At 41.7% G+C, this 25,063-nt stretch overlaps 1 protein-coding gene across 4 annotated transcripts in view; it reads left to right on the top strand.

The window, feature by feature from the left end:
- The window catches only part of CCDC17 (coiled-coil domain containing 17), a 59,536-nt gene extending 34,746 nt beyond the window's left edge, over positions 1-24,790 (top strand). For all 4 annotated transcript variants that reach the window (XM_075832616.1, XM_075832613.1, XM_075832615.1 and 1 more), the window contains 16 exons: positions 10,479-10,571; positions 11,122-11,317; positions 12,255-12,349; positions 12,902-13,045; positions 13,513-13,667; positions 14,007-14,127; positions 14,220-14,336; positions 16,622-16,719; positions 19,038-19,193; positions 21,815-21,995; positions 22,145-22,327; positions 22,445-22,675; positions 23,139-23,207; positions 23,926-24,009; positions 24,077-24,217; positions 24,472-24,790. In XM_075832616.1, the coding sequence (XP_075688731.1) occupies positions 10,479-10,571; positions 11,122-11,317; positions 12,255-12,349; positions 12,902-13,045; positions 13,513-13,667; positions 14,007-14,127; positions 14,220-14,336; positions 16,622-16,719; positions 19,038-19,193; positions 21,815-21,995; positions 22,145-22,327; positions 22,445-22,675; positions 23,139-23,207; positions 23,926-24,009; positions 24,077-24,217; positions 24,472-24,552 (2,145 nt within the window). In that variant the 3' untranslated portion in view covers positions 24,553-24,790. The remainder of the gene's footprint in view (positions 1-10,478; positions 10,572-11,121; positions 11,318-12,254; positions 12,350-12,901; positions 13,046-13,512; positions 13,668-14,006; positions 14,128-14,219; positions 14,337-16,621; positions 16,720-19,037; positions 19,194-21,814; positions 21,996-22,144; positions 22,328-22,444; positions 22,676-23,138; positions 23,208-23,925; positions 24,010-24,076; positions 24,218-24,471) is intronic.
- The last annotated feature ends 273 nt before the right edge of the window (positions 24,791-25,063 follow it).

Here is a 25,063-nt window from a genome sequence, read left to right as displayed (position 1 = left end):
ACAAGAATATAACTACTATAATACTGCTCCCTATATACAAGAATATAACTACTATAATACTGCCCCCTATATACAAGAATATAACTACTGTAATACTGCCCCCTATATACAAGAATATAACTACTGTAATACTGCTCCTATATACAAGAATATAACTACTATAATACTGTCCCTATATACAAGAATATAACTACTATAATACTGCCCCCATATACAAGAATATAACTACTATAATACTGCCCCTATATACAAGAATATAACTACTATAATACTGCCTCCTATATACAAGAATATAACTACTATAATACTGCTCCCTATATACAAGAATATAACTACTATAATACTGCCCCCTATATACAAGAATATAACTACTATAATACTGCCCCTATATACAAGAATATAACTACTATAATACTGCCCCTATATACAAGAATATAACTACTATAATACTGCTCCTATGTACAAGAATATAACTACTATAATACTGCCCCTATATACAAGAATATAACTACTATAATACTGCTCCTATATACAAGAATATAACTACTATAATACTGCCCCTATATACAAGAATATAACTACTATAATACTGCCCCTATATACAAGAATATAACTACTATAATACTGCCTCCAATATACAAGAATATAACTACTATAATACTGCCCCTATATACAAGAATATAACTACTATAATACTGCCCCCTATATACAAGAATATAACAACTATAATACTGCCCCCTATATACAAGAATATAACTACCATAATACTGCTCCTATATACAAGAATATAACTACTATAATACTGCCCCTATATACAAGAATATAACTACTATAATACTGCCCCTATATACAAGAATATAACTACTATAATACTGCCCCTATATACAAGAATATAACTACTATAATACTGCCCCTATATACAAGAATATAACTACTATAATACTGCTCCTATATACAAGAATATAACTACTATAATACTGCCCCCTATATACAAGAATATAACTACTATAATACTGCCCCTATATACAAGAATATAACTACTATAATACTGCCCCCTATATACAAGAATATAACTACTATAATACTTCCCCTATATACAAGAATATAACTACTATAATACTGCCTCCTATATACAAGAATATAACTACTATAATACTGCCCCCTGTATACAAGAATATAACTACTATAATACTGCTCCCTATATACAAGAATATAACTACTATAATACTGTCCCCTATATACAAGAATATAACTACTATTAGGCTGGGTTCACACGTGGCGGAATTTCACTTGAATTCCGCTGCGGACACCCCGCATTGTTAATCCGCAGCGGAGCCGTTTCTCCATTGACTTCCACTTCTATTTAGAAGTGTTCGTTTAGACGATGCGTAAAATTCCGCTGCGGAGCATAGGCTGCGGTGCGGAATTTGGTGTCCGCAGCATGCTTTGTCTGTTGCGGACGTGTGGCGGACTGGTTGCGGACTCATGGCGGAATTTCTCCATTGACTTCAATGGAGATTCTAAATTCCGCAATGAAGTCCGCAGCTGTCATGCACATGTTATGTGTGCTGCGGATGCGTCTTGCTTTTTTGACATGACATTTCTTCATTCTGGCTGGACCTATGTATTTCTAGGTCTACAGCCAGACTGAGGAAGTCAATGGGGCTCCCAGAATTACGGGAGCGTTGCTAGGAGACGTCAGTAAATAGTCACTGTCCAGGGTGCTGAAAGAGTTACGCGATCGGCAGTAACTGTTTCTGCACCCGGGACAGTGACTACCGATCCCAATATACAGCAACCTGTAAAAAAATAGAAGTTCATACTTACCGAGAACTCCCTGCTTCTGTCTCCAGTCCGGCTTCCCAGGATGACGTTTCAGTCTAAGTGACGGCTGCAGCGGTCACATGGACTGCCGCGTCATCCAGGGAGGTCGGGCTGGATGCCGAAAGAGGGACGCGTCACCAAGACAACGGCCGGTAAGTATGAAATTCGTTTACTTTCACTAGGGAAAGTGCTGTCCCTTCTCTCTATCCTGCACTGATAGAGAGAAGGGAAGCACTTTTCCCGCAGTCCGCAGCAGCTAGTCCGCATCAATTTACTGCACATTTTGGGCAGATCCGCCGCAGAATCTGCAACGCAGATTCTGTGCGGCATTGATGCGGACAGTTGCGGAGGAAAACCGCCACGTGGGGGCATGCCCTTATACTGCTCCTATATACAAGAATATAACTACTATAATACTGCCCCCTATATACAGGAATATAACTACTATAATACTGCCCCCTATATACAAGAATATAACTACTATAATACTGCTCCTATATACAAGAATATAACTACTATAATACTGCCCCCTATATACAAGAATATAACTACTATAATACTGCTCCTATATACAAGAATATAACTACTATAATACTGCCTCTATATACAAGACTATAACTACTATAATACTGCCCCTATATACAAGAATATAACTACTATAATACTGCTCCTATATACAAGAATATAACTACTATAATACTGCTCCTATATACAAGAATACAACTACTATAATACTGCCCCCTATATACAAGAATATAACTACTATAATACTGCTCCTATATACAAGAATATAACTACTATAATACTGCTCCTATATACAAGAATATAACTACTATAATACTGCCCCCTATATACAAGAATATAACTACTATAATACTGCCCCTATATACAAGAATATAACTACTATAATACTGCCCCTATATACAAGAATATAACTACTATAATACTGCTCCTATATACAAGAATATAACTACTATAATACTGCCCCCTATATACAAGAATATAACTACTATAATACTGCCCCCTATATACAAGAATATAACTACTATAATACTGCTCCTATATACAAGAATATAACTACTATAATACTGCCCCCTATATACAAGAATATAACTACTATAATACTGCCCCCTATATACAAGAATATATCTACTATAATACTGCTCCTATATACAAGAATATAACTACTATAATACTGCCCCTATATACAAGAATATAACTACTATAATACTGCCCCTATATACAAGAATATAACTACTATAATACTGCTCCTATATACAAGAATATAACTACTATAATACTGCTCCTATATACAAGAATATAACTACTATAATACTGCCCCCTATATACAAGAATATAACTACTATAATACTGCCCCTATATACAAGAATATAACTACTATAATACTGCTCCTATATACAAGAATATAACTACTATAATACTGCCCCCTATATACAAGAATATAACTACTATAATACTGCCCCCTATATACAAGAATATAACTACTATAATACTGCTCCTATATACAAGAATATAACTACTATAATACTGCCCCCTATATACAAGAATATAACTACTATAATACTGCCCCCTATATACAAGAATATATCTACTATAATACTGCTCCTATATACAAGAATATAACTACTATAATACTGCCCCTATATACAAGAATATAACTACTATAATACTGCCCCTATATACAAGAATATAACTACTATAATACGGCTCCTATATACAAGAATATAACTACTATAATACTGCTCCTATATACAAGAATATAACTACTATAATACTGCTCCTATATACAAGAATATAACTACTATAATACTGCCCCCTATATACAAGAATATAACTACTATAATACTGCCCCCTATATACAAGAATATAACTATTATAATACTGCCCCCTATATACAAGAATATAACTACTATAATACTGCCCCCTATATACAAGAATATAACTACTATAATGCTGCCCCTATATACAAGAATATAACTACTATACTTCCTCCTATATACAAGAATATAAACTACTATAATACTGCCCCTATATACAAGAATATAACTACTATAATACTGCCCCTATATACAAGAATATAACTACTATATTACTGCCCCCTATATACAAGAACTACTATAATACTGCCCCCTATATACAAGAATATAACTACTATAATACTGCTCCCTATATACAAGAATATAACTAATATAATACTGCCTCCTATATACAAGAATATAACTACTATAATACTGCTCCTATATACAAGAATATAACTACTATAATACTGCCCCCTAAATACAAGAATATATCTACTATAATACTGTCCCTATATACAAGAATATAACTACTATAATACTGACCCTATATACAAGACTATAACTACTATAATACTGACCCTATATACAAGAATATAGCTACTATAATACTGCTCCTATATACAAGAATATAACTACTATAATACTGCCCCCTATATACAAGAATATAACTACTATAATACTGCTCCTATATGCAAGAATATAACTACTATAATACTGCCCCTATATACAAGAATATAACTACTATAATACCGCCCCCTATATACAAGAATATAACTACTATAATACTGCTCCTATATACAAGAATATAACCACTATAATACTGCTCCTATATACAAGAATATAACTACTATAATACTGCTCCTATATACAAGAATAAACCTACTATAATACTGCCCCCTATATACAAGAATATAACTACTATAATACTGCCTCCTATATACAAGAATATAACTACTATAATACTGCCCCTATATACAAGAATATACTGCTCCTATATACAAGAATATAACTACTATAATACTGCCCCCTATATACAAGAATATAACTACTATAATACTGCCTCCTATATACAAGAATATAACTACTATAATCACTGCCCCTATATACAAGAATATAACTACTATAATACTGCCCCCTATATACAAGAATATAACTACTATAATACTGCCCCTATATACAAGAATGTAACTACTATAATACTGCTCCTATATACAAGAATATAACTACTATAATACTGCCCCTATATACAAGAATATAACTACTATAATACGGCTCCTATATACAAGAATATAACTACTATAATACTACCCCTATATACAAGAATATAACTACTATAATGCTGCCCCTATATACAAGAATATAACTGCTATACTTCCTCCTATATACAAGAATATAAACTACTATAATACTGCCCCTATATACAAGAATATAACTACTATAATACTGCCCCTATATACAAGAATATAACTACTATATTACTGCCCCCTATATACAAGAACTACTATAATACTGCCCCCTATATACAAGAATATAACTACTATAATACTGCTCCCTATATACAAGAATATAACTAATATAATACTGCCTCCTATATACAAGAATATAACTACTATAATACTGCTCCTATATACAAGAATATAACTACTATAATACTGCCCCCTAAATACAAGAATATATCTACTATAATACTGTCCCTATATACAAGAATATAACTACTATAATACTGACCCTATATACAAGACTATAACTACTATAATACTGACCCTATACACAAGAATATAACTACTATAATACTGCTCCTATATACAAGAATATAACTACTATAATACTGCCCTATATACAAGAATATAACTACTATAATACTGCCCTATATACAAGAATATAACTACTATATTACTGCCCCTATATACAAGAATATAACTACTATAATACTGCTCCTCTATACAAGAATATAACTACTATAATACTGCTCCTACATAGAAAATTATAGCTACTATAATACTGCTCCTATATACAAGAATATAACTACTATAATACTGCCCCTATATACAAGAATATAGCTACTATAATACTGCTCCTATATACAAGAATATAACTACTATAATACTGCCCCCTATATACAAGAATATAACTACTATAATACTGCTCCTATATGCAAGAATATAACTACTATAATACTGCCCCTATATGCAAGAATATAACTACTATAATACCGCCCCCTATATACAAGAATATAACTACTATAATACTGCTCCTATATACAAGAATATAACCACTATAATACTGCTCCTATATACAAGAATATAACTACTATAATACTGCTCCTATATACAAGAATATAACTACTATAATACTACCCCTATATACAAGAATATAACTACTATAATACTGCTCCTATATACAAGAATAAACCTACTATAATACTGCCCCCTATATACAAGAATATAACTACTATAATACTGCCTCCTATATACAAGAATATAACTACTATAATACTGCCCCTATATACAAGAATATACTGCTCCTATATACAAGAATATAACTACTATAATACTGCCCCCTATATACAAGAATATAACTACTATAATACTGCCTCCTATATACAAGAATATAACTACTATAATCACTGCTCCTATATACAAGAATATAACTACTATAATACTGCCCCCTATATACAAGAATATAACTACTATAATACTGCCCCTATATACAAGAATGTAACTACTATAATACTGCTCCTATATACAAGAATATAACTACTATAATACTGCCCCATATACAAGAATATAACTACTATAATACTGCTCCTATATACAAGAATATAACTACTATAATACTGCCCCTATATACAAGAATATAACTACTATAATACTGCTCCTATATACAAAAATATAACTACTATAATACTGCCCCCTATATACAAGAATATAACTACTATAATACTGCCCCCTATGTACAAGAATATAACTACTATAATACTGCCCCTATATACAAGAATATAACTACTATACTTTCTCCTATATACAAGAATGTAACTACTATAATACTACTCCTATATACAAGAATATATCTACTATAATACTGCCCCCTATATACAAGAATATAACTACTATAATACTGCCCCTATATACAAGAATATATCTACTATAATACTGCCCCTATATACAAGAATATAACTACTATACTACTGCTTCTATATACAAGAATATAACTACTATAATACTGCTCCTATATACAAGAATATATCTACTATAATACTGCCCCTATATACAAGAATATAACTACTATAATACTGCCCCTAGATACAAGAATATAACTACTATAATACTGCCCCTATATACAAGAATATAACTACTATAATACTGCCCCTATATACAAGAATATAACTACTATAATACTGCCTCCTATATACAAGAATATAACTGCTATAATACTGCCCCCTATATACAAGAATATAACTACTATAATACTGCCCACTATATACAAGAATATAACTACTATAATACTGCTCCTATATACAAGAATATAACTACTATAATACTGCCCCCTATATACAAGAATATAACTACTATTATACTGCTCCCTATATACAAGAATATAACTACTATAATACTGCCCCCTATATACAAGAATATAACTACTGTAATACTGCCCCTATATACAAGAATATAACTACTATAATACTGCCCCTATATACAAGAATATAACTACTATAATACTGCCCCTATATACAAGAATATAACTACTATAATACTGCCCCTATATACAAGAATATAACTACTATAATACTGCCACCTATATACAAGAATATAACTACTATAATACTGCCCCTATATACAAGAATATAACTACTATAATACTGCCTCCTATATACAAGAATGTAACTACTATAATACTGCCCCCTATATACAAGAATATAACTACTATAATACTGCCCCCTATATATAAGAATATAACTACTATAATACTGCTCCTATATACAAGACTATAACTACTATAATACTGCCCCTATATACAAGAATATAACTACTATAATACTGCCCTCTATATACAAGAATATAACTACTATAATACTGCCACCTATATACAAGAATATAACTACTATAATACTGCCCTCTATATACAAGAATATAACTACTATAATACTGCCACCTATATACAAGAATATAACTACTATAATACTGCCCCTATATACAAGAATATAACTACTATAATACTGCCACCTATATACAAGAATATAACTACTATAATACTGCCACCTATATACAAGAATATAACTACTATAATACTGCCCCTATATACAAGAATATAACTACTATAACACTGCCCCCTATATACAAGAATATAACTACTATAATACTGCTCCTATATACAAGAATGTAACTACTATAATACTGCCCCCTATATACAAGAATGTAACTACTATAATACTGCCCCCTATATATAAGAATATAACTACTATAATACTGCTCCTATATACAAGAATATAACTACTATAATACTGCCCCTATATACAAGAATATAACTACTATAATACTGCTCCTATATACAAGAATATAACTACTATAATACTGCTCCTATATACAAGACTATAACTACTATAAGGGCATGACCACACATGGCGGAATTCCTCCGCAACTGTCCGCATCAATGCCGCACCTAATCCGGGTTGCGGATTACGGCTGCGGATCTGCACAAAATGTGCAGAAAATTGATGCGGACTAGCTGCTGCGGACTGCGGGAAAAGTGCTTCCCTTCTCCCTATCAGTGCAGGATAGAGAGAAGGGACAGCACTTTCCCTAGTGATAGTAAAAGAAATTCATACTTACCGCCCGTTGTCTTGGTGACGCGTCCCTCCTTCGGCATCCAGCCCGACCTCCCTGGATGACGCGCCAGTCCATGTGACCGCTGCAGCCTGTGCTTGGCCTGTGATTGACTGCAGCCGTCACTTACACTGAAACGTCATCCTGGGAGGCCGGACTGGAGACAGAAGCAGGGAGTTCTCGGTAAGTACGAACTTCATTTTTTTTTACAGATACATGTATATTGGGATCGGTAGTCACTGTCCCGGGTGCAGAAACAGTTACTGCCGATCGCTTAACTCTTTCAGCACCCTGGACAGTGACTATTTACTGACGTCTCCTAGCAACGCTCCCGTCATTACGGGAGCCCCATTGACTTCCTCAGTCTGGCTGTAGACCTAGAAATACATAGGTCCAGCCAGAATGAAGAAATGTCAAGTTAAAAAAGCAAGACGCTCCGCAGCACACATGACATGTGCATGACAGCTGCGGACTTCATTGCGGAACTTAGAATCTCCATTGAAGTCAATGGAGAAATTCCGCCATGAGTCCGCCACTGCTCCGCAACAGACAGAGCATGCTGCGGACACCAAATTCCGCTCCGCAGCCTATGCTCCGCAGCGGAATTGTACGCATCGTGTAAACGAACACTGCTAAATTAAAGTGAAAGTCAATGGAGAAACGGCTTCGCTGCGGAATAACGCTGCGGAGTGTCCGCAGCGGAATTTAAGTGAAATTCCGCCATGTGTGAACCCGCCCTAATACTGCTCCTATATACAAGACTATAACTACTATAATACTGCCCCTATATACAAGAATATAACTACTATAATACTGCCCTCTATATACAAGAATATAACTACTATAATACTGCCCTCTATATACAAGAATATAACTACTATAATACGGCTCCTATATACAAGAATATAACTACTATAATACTGCCCCCTATATACAAGAATATAACTACTATAATACTGCCCCCTATATACAAGAATATAAATACTATAATACTGCCCCCTGTATACAAGAATATAACTACTATAATACTGCTCCTATATACAAGAATATAACTACTATAATACTGCCCCTATATACAAGAATATAACTACTATAATACTGCTCCCTATATACAAGAATATAACTACTATAATACTGCCCCCTATATACAAGAATATAACTACTGTAATACTGCCCCTATATACAAGAATATAACTACTATAATACTGCTCCTATATACAAGAATATAACTACTATAATACTGCTCCCTATATACAAGAATATAACTACTATAATACTGCCCCTATATACAAGAATATAACTACTATAATACTGCCCCCTATATACAAGAATATAACTACTATAATACTGCTCCTATATATATATACAAGAATATAACTACTATAATACTGCTCCCTATATACAAGAATATAACTACTATAATACTGCCCCCTATATACAAGAATATAACTACTATAATACTGCTCCTATATACAAGAATATAACTACTATAATACTGCTCCCTATATACAAGAATATAACTACTATAATACTGCTCCCTATATACAAGAATATAACTACTATAATACTGTTCCTATATACAAGAATATAACTACTATAATACTGCCCCCTATATACAAGAATATATCTACTATAATACTGCCCCTATATACAAGAATATAACTACTATAATACTGCTCCTATATACAAGAATATAACTACTATAATACTGCTCCCTATATACAAGAATATAACTACTATAATACTGCTCCCTATATACAAGAATATAACTACTATAATACTGCCCCTATATACAAGAATATAACTACTATAATACTGTTCCTATATACAAGAATATAACTACTATAATACTGCTCCTATATACAAGAATATAACTACTATAATACTGCCCCTATATACAAGAATATAACTACTATAATACTGCCCCCTATATACAAGAATATAACTACTATAATATTGCCCCCTATGGACAGGAATAGGGACCGCTGTGTAATGACCCCTGTTTCTGCAGGTGATCCGCACTCAGGGAAAGGGAATGACCTGTATTATTTCGGCAGTCGGTTCTACTGTCCAGCACGGCTGCTTCATTTTCGGAGAACAAGAGGTGAGGTCTTTATGACAATAACTTACAGTAAATAGAACATATTTGGGGGTTTATTGGGTTTTTACTTTATATGTTGCTATAATGAATGACCTGTATGATTATAGGATTATTAGGGTTATCCGGAGACCAAACATTGCTGTGCCCGGGAGCAGGGCTGGGGTCCGGGCAGAGCTCTGACTGATGTTCTGCTCCAGCAATAGACAATGTGACAGCCCCTGCGGTCATGCCATAGATAACACGCCGACACGAACCACACAGGCGGCACGCTCTCAGTCACTTGGGTCCGTGTCGGCGCCTCATCAATATTAGAAAAGCTCCAGGACTTCCGGCTACAATTCACCGGGTTTGAACGGCGCCATTTAGTACTGAATTTTTAATTAAAGTATATTACTAAGTGACTCCTTTTTACATAAAAATATGAATACAAAGCAATTTTTGGTCCCCGGATCACATTGAGGGGGTGAATGATCTGTGAACAGCGCCCCTAGTGGCCATTGCTCTACAACTGCCCTTCAGAAGCCGACACATTCTATTTTGTCTGTACTTTCAGGCAATATTCCACAAGCTGGTCCCAGAGGAGGATATGCTGCTGATGGTGCGGCTCTACCACTGGCCGGGCGGCAGCACAGCGTGGGCTCCTTGGCAGTACCGGAAGAATCTCCAGCCACTGCTGGCTAGTGAAGAGTGGGCTGTGGCCTGGACCGTTATCACACTTACCAGACCCAAGTCACCGGACACAGGAGCAGGTGAGCCAGAAATAATCTGGGATAGTATCACACGTGATAGGATTAGATACAGGGCTCAGCAGACAGTATCACACATGATAGGATTAGATACACAGCTCAGCAGACAGTATCACACATGATAGGATTAGATACAGGGCTCAGCAGACAGTATCACACATGATAGGATTAGATACAGTGGTTCAGCAGACAGTATCACACATGATAAGATTAGATACACAGTACAGCAGACCGTATCACACGATAGGATTAGATACAGCGGCTCAGCAGACAGTATCACACATGATAAGATTAGATACAGCAGCTCAGCAGACAGTATCACATATGACAGGATTAGATACAGCAGTTCAGCAGACAGTATAACACATGACAGGATTAGATACAGCAGCTCAGCAGACAGTATCACACACGACAGGATTAGATACAGCAGCTCAGCAGACAGTATCACACACGACAGGATTAGATACAGCAGCTCAGCAGACAGTATCACACATGATAGGATTAGATACACAGCTCAGCAGACAGTATCACACATGATAGGATTAGATACGGAGGCTCAGCAGACAGTATCACACACGACAGGATTAGATACAGCAGCTCAGCAGACAATATCACACATGATAGGATTAGATACAGCAGCTCAGCAGACAGTATAACACATGATAGGATTAGATACAGCAGCTCAGCAGACAGTATCACACATGATAGGATTAGATACACAGCTCAGCAGACAGTATCACACATGATAGGATTAGATACGGAGGCTCAGCAGACAGTATCACACACGACAGGATTAGATACAGCAGCTCAGTAGACAGTATCACACACGACAGGATTAGATACAGCAGCTCAGCAGACAGTATAACACATGATAGGATTAGATACAGCAGCAGCTTACAATATGGTACCTGACATTTATTCTCATTCATTTGTTTCTCAGATTCTGGGAGCCGCTGTCTTGAGTGGAACACAGGATTTCATGATCGGCCCCTCTACCACAGTCCCGCTCCCTCGGTCCCCGAGCTTTCTGCCATTGTGAGTTTCATGGGTAACAAGTAAACGGCTGTGATGTCTGTACAGGCTTTGCTTTGCTCTGCTGCATCATCTACATCTCCTGAAATGCAATGCAGCAGAATTTATTGTAACATAGGATCCAAGCCATGCTGTTCAGGGGGTTTATGTTATCACATCGGGGACCTGATCGCAAGCTGAGGTGTAACATGAGACTTCTATACCATGGCCCCAAACATCATGTGACATTTATTCTACTGGAGGGGGGGGCGACGACACAGTGGCTGAGGGTTGTATTAATGGAGCTGTGCTGCACTGTAAAGTATGGGGGAGGGACAGAGCAGCAGTTTAATGCTCTGATGAAGCAGGAGGTGATTTTAGACTACCTGAGGCTCCAATAGACCATGCAGCTCGGCTGGAGTCACTCGTCATCGCCCCCAGCTGGACATCCCCATTATCTACAGCTCAGATTTCTCAGTCTCCCCATTAATGGTTCAGTATTATAGACCAGCCGTGTAATATACGTGTCCCGCTCCCCCTTCATCTCCCTCTATCTTCATGTCGTCTCCTGCCCAGCGGCCGGACAGTTACCAGGAGATGTTTGAGCCATATGGTGGCGCCAGGCTGCGGCTCCATATGTTCAGCGCAACGCGACCAGATTTCCCTTTTCCTGCAGAATCCCCGGTCACCGACATCGATGGCGGCAGCGTTCTCCCAGAGGTGAGATTATTCACCCCCCACCTCATGTATCAACTCATTCCTTATAGATTGTCAACTCCTATGGTCAGGACTCTTACCTCTCCCCCACCTCTTGTATCTCCTCTTATAGATTGTCAGCTCCTATGGTCAGGACTCTTACCCCTCCCCCACCTCTTGTATCTCCTCTTATAGATTGTAAGCTCCTATGGTCAGGACTCTTACCCCTCCCCCACCTCTTGTATCTCCTCTTATAGATTGTCAGCTCCTATGGTCAGGACTCTTACCCCTCCCCCACCTCTTGTCTCTCCTCTTATAGATTGTCAGCTCCTATGGTCAGGACTCTTACCCCTCCCCCACCTCTTGTCTCTCCTCTTATAGATTGTCAGCTCCTATGGTCAGGATTGCCTCTCCTTTACACAATGTTCCTATTACGCAGTTTCCTGTGTATGTTTTACGCTGCGTGATGTCATATACTGTCTCTTATATAGGGGGTGTACATTCCCCGTGCCCGGAGGGACCCCGCTGCAGAGCCTCACCGGTCTAATGACATCATCAAGCTCTTCATTGACGGCGCGCGGTTCCTGCCTGATGCCGTGACGGTCACTCGGGTCACTGGGAGGATATTTGACAGGACCTATGAGCAGTAAGCGGGGTCCTCGGGATTGTGCGGGGTCATGTTATATGGAGGGGGGTTCATTTAACTCCAGGTTTGCTGATTCATAAATCAGAGCGTTATGTTGGGATTTACATTTGGTGAATGGATTTTCCCATTGAGTATCGCTCCAGACCCTCCCCCGACTTGTGATGTCACCTGAGCCCCACACGTGGACCCCCTCAGCGGGATCTGAACCTAAATAACCCCCAAAGATCCTCAATCATAATAAACTGGAAACAACATTGTGCAAACCTTGTAACAGATATTAATCCTCCGGGATCCGTCATCATTGATGAGTCGTTACTTTGTATCATTATTTTTTCCCAGGATCGGGCCGGATATCTGCACCGCATTAGACTTAAACAGCGACATTTTCCAACCGTTCTACAATTACTCAGTGGAGGTCAATTCTCCGAGCGTCCCACCCACCTCCGCCCTGCTATTAAAGGTATCGGAGGAGAAGGGGGAAGAACTCGAACATTCTGCGGAGAACGGAGGTGCCGCCTGTTGTCAGTAATATTCCCGTCTTCTATTTGCCAGGTTTATACCATAGATCGATTCACGAGGGACCGGACTCTTATTGGTTGGGCGGCTATTAATCTCTTTGTGGAGTCTGGAACCCATATGGCGCCAAAGTCTGATTCTGGAGACATTCAGGTGAGATATCCAGCGCTGTATCAGAGCACGGACACCAGGGGCAAATGCAGCGAGACTTCTGCCCGTCTCTACCAGGCCCTTACCTTTCACTATGGGCACTGTATGGCACTTTTATGTGGGGACAGTATGGCATTATTATGAGGGCACTGTATGACACTTATGTGGGGACGGTATGGCAGTATTATGTGGGCACTGTATAGCAGTATTATGTGGGCACTGTATGGTATCAATATGTGGGCACTGTATTACACTTATGTGGGAAGGGTATGGCATCATTATGTGGGCATTGTATGACACTTTTATGTGGGGACGGTATGGCAGTATTATGTGGGCACCGTATGGCACTGTTATTCACCTGTGTATGATATTTAGCCATTCAGGAAAACAGCAGCACAGCCTAAAAAAAATTCTTCAGTGTAAAAGGACAACTCCCCAAACATGGGTGGTGCCGCAGCAAAGAATCCCAGGTCCAAGGGAGACAATCAATATGCAATCGAAGAAAGAAACTGCAGCGCTCAAGATAATCCAAAGAAGTGTATTTGATTTATTCACCGAGCATAAAAACACTCGCAACGTTTCAACCCATGAATGGGTCTTTATCAAGCATTATCAACATTATCAACAGATCAACCCCAGACACATCCACCCCAGACACATCAACCCCAGACACATCCACCCCAGACACATCCACCCCAGACACATCCACCCCAGACACATCCACCCCAGACACATCCACCCCAGACACATCCACCCCAGACACATCCACCCCAGACACATCCACCCCAGACACATCCACCCCAGACATATCAAGCATGATAAAGACCCATTCATGGGTTGAAACGTTGCGAGTGTTTTTATGCTCGGTGAATAAATCAAATACACTTCTTTGGATTATCTTGAGCGCTGCAGTTCCTTTCTTCGATTGATAATATTTAGTCACCGCATGTCAACATTATGTGGGCACTGTATGATCATTATGTGGGCACTGTATGGCATCAATATGTGGGCACTGTATGGTATCATTATGTGGGCACTGTATGGCATCAATATGTGGGCACTGTATGGTATCATTATGTGGGCACTGTATGGCATCAATATGTGGGCACTGTATGGTATCATTATGTGGGCACTGTATGGTATCAATATGTGGGCACTGTATGGTATCATTATGTGGGCACTGTATGGTATCATTATGTGGGCACTGTATGGTATCATTATGTGGGCACTGTATGGTATCATTATGTGGGCACTGTATGGTATCATTATGTGGGCACTGTATGGTATCATTATGTGAGCACTGTATGGTATCAATATGTGGGCACTGTATGGTATCATTATGTGGGCACTGTATGGTATCAATATGTGGGCACTGTATGGTATCAATATGTGGGCACTGTATGGTATCAATATGTGGGCACTGTATGGTATCAATATGTGGGCACTATATGGTATCATTATGTGGGCACTGTATGGTATCATTATGTGAGCACTGTATGGTATCAATATGTGGGCACTGTATGGTATCAATATGTGGGCACTGTATGGTATCAATATGTGGGCACTGTATGGTATCATTATGTGGGCACTGTATGGTATCAATATGTGGGCACTGTATGGTATCAATATGTGGGCACTGTATGGCATCATTATGTGGGCACTGTATGGTATAATTATGTGGGCACTGTATAGCAGTATTATGTGGGCACAATACGGCACTGTTATTCACCTGTGTATGATGGTTTTATTTAGCCACTACGTTTTAGTATTATATGGGCACTGTATGGTATGGTTTGGCACAGTATATCGATATTATCCAGGCGCTATGTACACACTAATTAATACAACCCTACAGTGAACACATAACAGTACCACACAATGCCAAAATATCCGTTCTATAGTGCCCAAATAACAATGCCATACTGTGCCTATTAAACCCTCATGCAGTGCCACATATCAATACTGTACACATAATACTGCCAAATTGTGCCCATATAACAGCGCCATACAGTGCCTCACAAGATCACATGGATGATCCGGCTTGCCATCAGTGAATGTGGACATTTGTCGTTTACATCCTGACTTAGTCCTGCTCACACAGCTGATGTATTCGTTTAGGTAAAAGCTATTAGCCTGAAGTCTAGGATTGCCTGCACTGATACACTGTAACAAACACTATAATCACCTGTGCAAGCAGGACTAGGTCAGGTCAGCATGACTGTACAGATCCTCAGCCCGGTGCACTGTGCTCCATTCAATGCCGACTCTGACGTTCACGTTTCTTCCAGGTCTCTTTAAATGAAGGGGCGCACCAGATCCGTGTCTATCACCGCCCCCCTCCCACTGACCAGCCGTTTTCTGTGGAGTCATTGACATCATCCGGACGGTGAGAATGACTGGGAGTTATAGTCAGGATAAAGTAGATCACATGGGGGAGGGGAGGTTTTTGCACATCCACATCCTGAAATGTCTGATAACACAGAGCAATAACTCGTATTCACCTGAACAGTAATATACAGGTCCTACTCAATGAATTAGAAGATCATCAGAAAGTCAATTTATTTCAGTAATTCAATTCAGAAAGTGTCTCTCATATTCTATAGATTCATTACACACAGAGGGATCTATTTCCAGCATTTTTTCCTTTTAACGTTGATGATTATGGGAACAGTTACTGAAAACCCAAAATTCTGTGTCTCAGAAAATTAGAATATTGGGTAAAAGTTGAAGATTGTCGTCTCCTGGTGTGACACTCTAATCAGCTAATTAACACAAAACACCCGCAAAGGTTTCCTAAGCCTTTAAATGGTCCAACAGTCGGGTCCAGTAGCTACACTATCATGGGGAAGACTCCTGACCTGACAGTTGTCCAGAAGAGTCATTGACACCTCCACAAGGAGGGGAAGCCACAAAAGGACATCACTAAAGAAGCTGCTGTTCACACAGCGCTGTATCCAAGCATATTAATGGAAAGTTCAGAGGAAGGAAAACGTGTGGTAGAAAAAGGTGCACAAGCAACAGGGATGTCCGCAGCCTTGAAAGGATTGTCAAGAAAAGGCCATTCAAGAATCTGGGGAAATTCACAAGGAGTGGACAGCGGCTGCAGTCAGGGCTTCAAGAGCCGCCACACACAGGACACCAACACCAAAAAAAAACTTCTCTTAAATGCTACAATGAGACCACAACAATCATTTCATAGAAAAATAGAAAAATCTTTTATAGAAGACAAACAAAACAGTTGATCATACTGCATAAAAACAGACTGTCTATCGTAAGGCAGGGCAGAGAATGGCAGTGCTATACATTCAATACCGATCGATATAGACCATATTATATATATAATGCTAAATGCATGACAATAATACCCATACTAAGACCATATTATTATATATATAACGCTAAGACCATGGTTGTACCACAATAGCATCAATAACAATGTAGATCAGCAAGCCATGAAACCCTATGACACAACATACTTCACCCACCATAAGCCATATTGACTGCCACAACACTGTCAGAACACCCCAACACGCGTTTCGCACCTGGCTTCATCAGGGGTTGCTAAGTGAGTGTTACAAGAGGACCTATATAGTCAGTTTACAGCTGAAATAAACTAAATTTAAACGTAACCCCATTACCTGTCTAAAGGATGTCTGTTGGCGCACAAGAGACACGGGCAACAACTGTCACATTCCTTGAGACAACGTCAGAAGCGTCTTACCGGGGCTAAGTGGAAAAAGGACGGGTCCGCTGCTCGGTGTCCAGTTCTGTTCTCAGATGAAACTACATTTTGCATTTCATTTGGAAATCTTGGTCTCAGAGTCTGGAGGAAAAGCGGAGAGGCGTCAATCCAAGTGTCCGCAGTCAGTGATAGTTTGGGGGCCGTGTCCTCTGCTGGTGTTGGTCACTGTGTTATATCAAGTCCAGAGTCAGCGCAGCGTCTAGCAGGACATTTCCCGGCACTTCATGCTTCCCTCTGCTGACAGCTTTATGGAGAGGCTGATTTGAATCTATGGGGTATTGTCAAGAGGAAGATGAGAGACCCCAGACCCAACAATGCAGACGAGCTGAAGGCCGTGATCATACAACCTGGGCTTCCATAACACCTCAGCAGTGCCACAGGCTGATCGCCCCCATGCCGCGCCACATTGATAACACCACAGCAGTGCCACGGGCTGATCGCCCCATGCCACGCCGCATTGATAACACCACAGCAGTGCCACGGGCTGATCGCCCCATGCCACGCCGCATTGATAACACCACAGCTGTGCCACGGGCTGATCGCCCCATTGATAACACCACAGCAGTGCCATGGGCTGATCGCCCCCATGCCACATTGATAACCCCACAGCAGTGCCATAGGCTGGTTGCCCCATGCCACGCCGCATTGAGAACACCTCAGCAGTGCCACAGGCTGATCACCTCCATGCCACACTGCATTGATAACACCTCAGCAGTGCCACCGGCTGATCACCTCCATGCCACACTGCATTGATAACACCTCAGCAGTGATTACGGTTTATTTACAGAATTCTGGACTGGCCCTTTAAGCTGAATACACTGCAGGATGGGAATATCCTGCCCGTGACTGGTGACTGCTATGTCCGCCGCCCTGCGCCCCCAGATTAATCATAAACATCTACAGCCAATCAGAGCCCACATACGATCATCTCATGTCTGCTGTTTTATCCCATTTTTGTACAGAATTGTTCCCTGCGCCACATTGTTAATCCGCATCACGAAGGCTGGAAACCTGAGCACCACCAAGGAGCGTCCTGAATACTCTCAGGGGGTGTATTTCTCCAGCACGGCTCACCCCACCCCGGGGGAGACTCCGCTGTACAGAGCAATGGTGAACAGGTAAGGTCATTATCCAAACCTATCACATATTCTGCAGGCTATAGAGCTGAAATCTCCCAGCATTCCCTGCTTGTGCAGTGTCTGTACAGAGCTTGCTCTGGTGATTTGCATTCTGGGAAGTGTAATATTTACATCAGGCCCTGTGCAGTCACTTGATGTGTGAAAAACTCACTGCCCCCCTACATTACAGGAGATCAGCTATGTTAGTGGTCGCTTCTGTCCACAAACTTGCTGACTGTTTCCAATAACAACCAGCAGAATGGTGAGATCCGCTCTGGAGTATAATACAGGATGTAACTCGGGATCAGTACAGGATAAGTAATGTATGTACACAGTGACTGCACCAGCAGAATAGTGAGTGCAGCTCCGGAGTATAATACAGGATATAACTCAGGATCAGGACAGGATAAGTAATGTCATGTATGTACACAGTGACTCCACCAGCAGAATAGTGAGTGCAGCTCTGGAGTATAATACAGGATATAACTCAGGATCAGTACAGGATAAGTATTGTAATGTATGTACACAGTGACTGCACCAGCAGAATAGTGAGTGCAGCTCTGGAGTATAATACAGGATATAACTCAGGATCAGGACAGGATAAGTAATGTCATGTATGTACACAGTGACTCCACCAGCAGAATAGTGAGTGCAGCTCTGGAGTATAATACAGGATATAAAGCAGGATCAGTACAGGATAAGTAATGTAATGTATGTACACAGTGACTGCACCAGCAGAATAGTGAGTGCAGCTCCGGAGTATAATACAGGATATAACTCAGGATCAGGACAGGATAAGTAATGTCATGTATGTACACAGTGACTCCACCAGCAGAATAGTGAGTGCAGCTCTGGAGTATAATACAGAATATAACTCAGGATCAGTACAGGATAAGTAATGTCATGTATGTACACAGTGACTCCACCAGCAGAAGGCCTCATTTACACGAGTGTGTGCGTTTTGCGCGCGCAAAAAACGCTGCGTTTTGCGCGCGCAAAAGGCACTTGGCAGCTCCGTGTCTCATCCGTGTATGATGCGCGGCTGCGTGATTTTCGCGCAGCCGCCATCATAGAGATGAGGCTAGTCGACGCCCGTCACTGTCCAAGGTGCTGAAAGAGCTAACTGATCGGCAGTAACTCTTTCAGCACCCTCGACAGTGAATGCCGATCACAATATACACCAACCTGTGAATAAAAAAAGACTTTCATACTTACCAAGAACTTCCTGCTTCCCCCAGTCCGGGCTCCCGGCCGTTGCCTTGGTGACGCGTCCCTCTCGTCATCCGGCCCCACCTCCCAGGATGACGCCGCAGTCCATGAGACCGCTGCAGCCTGTGATTGGCTGCAGCCTGTGCTTGGCCTGTGATTGGCTGCAGCTGTCACTTGGACTGAACTGTCATCCCGGGAGGTCGGACCGGAGTTATCGGTAAGTCAGAACGTCTTTTTTTTTTTTACAGGTTCATGGATTTTCGGAGCGGAAGTCACTGTCCATGGTGCTGAACCAGTTTAACGCTTTCAGCACCGTGGACAGTGACTGTCTCCTGACGTCGCGTACCCGAACATTTTTTACCGGTTTCGGTCAAAACGAGTTTGGCCGAACCCGGTGAAGTTCGGTGCGCTCATCTCGAATTTGACACTCCGTTTGGATGTTTGTAAACAGAAAAGCACGTGGTGCTTTTCTGTTTACATTCAGGAGTTTGACAGCTCTTGCGCGAATCACGCAGTTCGCACGGAAGTGCTTCCGTGCGGCATGCGTGGTTTTCACGCACCCATTGACTTCAATGGGTGCGTGAGTGCGCGAAAAACGCACGATTATAGAACATGTCGTGAGTTTTTTTCTGCGCACACGCGCTGAGCGCAATTCACGCATCGTCTAAACTGCCCCATTGACTAATATAGGTGCGTACGAGCAAAGCACGCGAGTCGCACGCGCGTATATTACGTTCGTGTAAATGAGGCCGAATAGTGAGTGCAGCTCTGGAGTATAATACAGGATATAACTCAGGATCAGTACAGGATAAATAATGTAATGTATGTACACAATGACTCCACCAGCAGAATAGTGAGTGCAGCTCTGGAGTATAATACAGGATATAACTCAGGATCAGTACAGGATAAGTAATGTAATGTATGTACACAGTGACTCCACCAGCAGAATAGTGAGTGCAGCTCTGGAGTATAATACAGGATGTAACTCAGGATCAGTACAGGATAAGTAAGGTAATGTATGTACACAGTGACTGCACCAGCAGAATAGTGAGTGCAGCTCTGGAGTATAATACATGATGTAACTCAGGATCAGTGCAGGATAAGTAATGTAATGTATGTACACAGTGACTCCACCAGCAGAATAGTGAGTGCAGCTCTGGAGTATAATACAGGATGTAACTCAGGATCAGTACAGGATAAGTAATGTAATGTATGTACACAGAGACTCCACCAGCAGAATAGTGAGTGCAGCTCTGGAGTATAATACAGGATGTAACTCAGTACAGAATAAGTAATGTGACAAGTTAACTTTTCATGTAGATTATTATCTGTATATAAACTGTGAGGTGGGGCTCAGTCCCCCAGATATACAAGGACTTCTCTGACCCCATGGTCTGAATGTTTAAGTGCAGGTCGATGGTCCAGGTCAGGGAGGTGATTCTTCTGCTGGCCGGCAGTTCTGCGCAGGGTCTAATGACGGACGAGCTCCTCTCTGATTGGGTAAATAAGACATTTACTGAGAAGATGCAGGAAGCCCCCCGACCCTTCAAGTTGTGCTGTGTCTCTCCATATCTCCTTACGTCAGGCGTGAAGGTGAGAAGAAACGAGTGATGGTGATGGATGTGTCCAGTGCATTTATGCTAAACTTTACAGGCGGTCTTGCAGCTTGGGTTGTGACCTGTGCATTGTAGCAATGACCAGGGTTCCACGTTAACACTTTCACGTGTTTAATTTTACCGCAGGTTTCGGTGGACAAAGCCCAAAATTTGCCGTGGTCGGGCTTCACCTTTGCTCATATTTGCTTCAACCCCCCAGCAGCCTATTACTACGGACCCCCATGGATGAGGTACGACCGCGCCACAACAGTACACGACATCGATCTGAATAGTAATCAGAATTGCCCGGCGTGGCAGGATGGATTCAAGGTGAGTCAGTGGTTGCAGAGCTGCGATCATGCTTCTTCCCTAGCCCTGCCTATTCCTCGTGGCCATGCTATGCTCATATTTAAAGAAGTCTAGCCTCCATTTTTATCTCTCACATAGACCTTCACCCGCAGAATATTCCATAAGCATCTGACCATAATCATCCACCTGCATGAGATTGTGACACAAGAATCGGAGAGGAACGTCCCAGAACCGGATCACACCCAGCGGGCAACCGCATCCGTGCCCAGACCGGCCTCACAGGCATGGACAGCTATGGGGGTCTTCTACAAAACTTACTGTAACCTGGGGGTGTACCAGCTGCCCCTGTACCAAGGAGCCCCCAGCCAGGTAATGATGGAGCACATGGCGGCCATTGGGCGCACTTTACAACCCCCTCTGTGTTTGTGTGATTTTTGGTTCTCCTACCAGAAGGTAAGAGGTCCTGAGGCTGCACTACTGAGCGATTCTGATGACATGTCCCCTTCTGATTGGTCAGGTGTAGACCTTGTTGAATCCAAATGACTGTCCACATCAATGTCTACATCCCACCTGGCCTGAACACTGGGAGTATACAGGTGCACATTGATGTAGACGGTGATTTTGATCTGTACAATGTCATCAGACGTATACCATGTGACCGGGACCTTACACGTCAGAGGACAGCACAGTTATTAGCGTCACCTCAATCACAGACCGAACCCCCCCCCTCCCCCTAGATGTGGCGGGAATCTGAGCTGAATGGCCGTGTGACCCCAGAGAATCCCATGACCTTACGATGTAGGATTTACAATCTGCGACCTTCCCTCCATAGACTGCGTTGCGCGCTTTACGGTCAGGAAACTGCCGCGAAAAACTGCAGGAGCTGGAACAGGAGAAAACGGTAAGAAAATCTCGTCAGGCCGAGGGGTGCCGACACTTCCAGGGAGGTTTGGTTTATAAAATGGTGAATGGGATGTTGATGAGATGATGATACAAGAGATTCCTAATTCTTCACTACAATGTAACAAAACTAGAAATGTATCTATGACGATATGGGAAGTATTTGCCCCTCCCGCGCTCTCCTCCCATTGTTGTGAACGGCCTGAGCTCGGACCTCCCCCCTCGGCCGCGGGTCTCCTCTCCCCCCCCTCGGCCGCGGGTCTCCTCTCCCCCCCCTCGGCCGCGGGTCTCATCTCCCCCCCCCCTCGGCCGCGGGTCTCATCTCCCCCCCCCCCCCCCCCTCGGCCGCGGGTCTCATCTCCCCCCCCCTCGGCCGCGGGTCTCATCTCCCCCCCCCCCCCCCTCGGCCGCGGGTCTCATCTCCCCCCCCCCCCTCGGCCGCGGGTCTCATCTCCCCCACCCCCTCGGCCGCGGGTCTCATCTCCCCCCCCCCCTCGGGTCTCATCTCCCCCCCCCCCTCGGCCGCGGGTCTCATCTCCTCCCCCCCCCCCCCGGCCGCGGGTCTCCCCCTCATCTCTTCTGCACTTTCCTATTATCTTGTCATAAAGGTAAATTCCTGTTAATCCGGCATTGAACTATTACAGACCGCAAGGAGCCGGATTATAAGCCGTTCACATCACGTAGACGTATCCGTTCATTTCATACAATTCCTGTCCTAGATCGTGAGGTTGCCGGCGGCATCTATCATTGTGCGGATGGCAGACGGACGGCGCCAGGAGGAGGTGACAAACTACGACCCACAGGTGAGTACAGAGCGAAGCACGAGTGACAGCGCGGCAGCCGAAATCTCACAATGTGCGCCCCCCGTAGGATGTGAAGGTGATGTACTTACCAAACGACGCAACCGACTCCTACACGGCGCAGCCGAGCGGAAGGAACTTAGCAGAGCTGATACCGGACACGCAGCAGCCGGACAACTTCAGGACGCACCTAGTGACCTGGTACAGAAAGGTAAAGTGAATGCGACAAGAAATCTTTAATAATCTCATACCTGCAGTGTTATCTCCAGGGACAGCGAGCTGCTGTATCTAAGCCCCTGTAATCAGTCTGCTGAGCCGCGTATCTAATTCTATGGTGTGATACTCCTAGCCGCTCAGCACTACATCCCCATCATGTAATGTTACAGCTTCTAATCAGACATCATCATCATCATCATCATCATCCGCCATCTCCTTAATCTTCATGATTTTACAATCTCTTTCCAGTATCTGACGTCGTCTCACATACAATCCACTGCGGATCCGACACCAGGAGAGGACGACGTCTCCGGTCACCCTGTATTATGAGGGGCCCCTTCTCTTATGTGATCAGAGACCGGAGCGGCGGGACTGAAATGAGGATTTTATATCTTGGTTTCTATTATCGGACGATTACTATGACGGTGGTCCAGCGCACAAGCCCGGTTACCGATCAATAAGTAATGGCGCGGTCACGTTAGCACAGTCTGTGCCTCACCCCGGGGTGGCAGGGGCTTCTCCACAAGTAACGTTTCTGCAGCAATTACCCTGTAGAAAAAACACAGTTTCCTGGTTTTTTATTTTTTTGCAGAAAATGTTGTGTATTTTGTTGTTTTTCATAATGTTGGGGGATGGCGACATCTTGGAAAACCGCGGCAATTCCAGCCCATTTCCACAGCAGGAATTGACATGCCGTGGTCTGAAAAATACGCACCGCAGGTCAATTCCTGCACGGAATATTTCCACAGCGTGAGGATGACGTTTGTTACATCTCATCTGCTTTGCTGCTACTGGATTCTGCTGCATGTGGAGAAATGTGACGCAGCTTTTATACACACAG

Source organism: Rhinoderma darwinii, chromosome 7 (genome assembly GCF_050947455.1).
Source record: "Rhinoderma darwinii isolate aRhiDar2 chromosome 7, aRhiDar2.hap1, whole genome shotgun sequence".
Lineage (NCBI taxonomy): Eukaryota > Metazoa > Chordata > Amphibia > Anura > Rhinodermatidae > Rhinoderma > Rhinoderma darwinii.
Note: the sequence above shows the minus strand (reverse complement) of the source record. Positions and strands in the feature narration are given on the sequence as shown.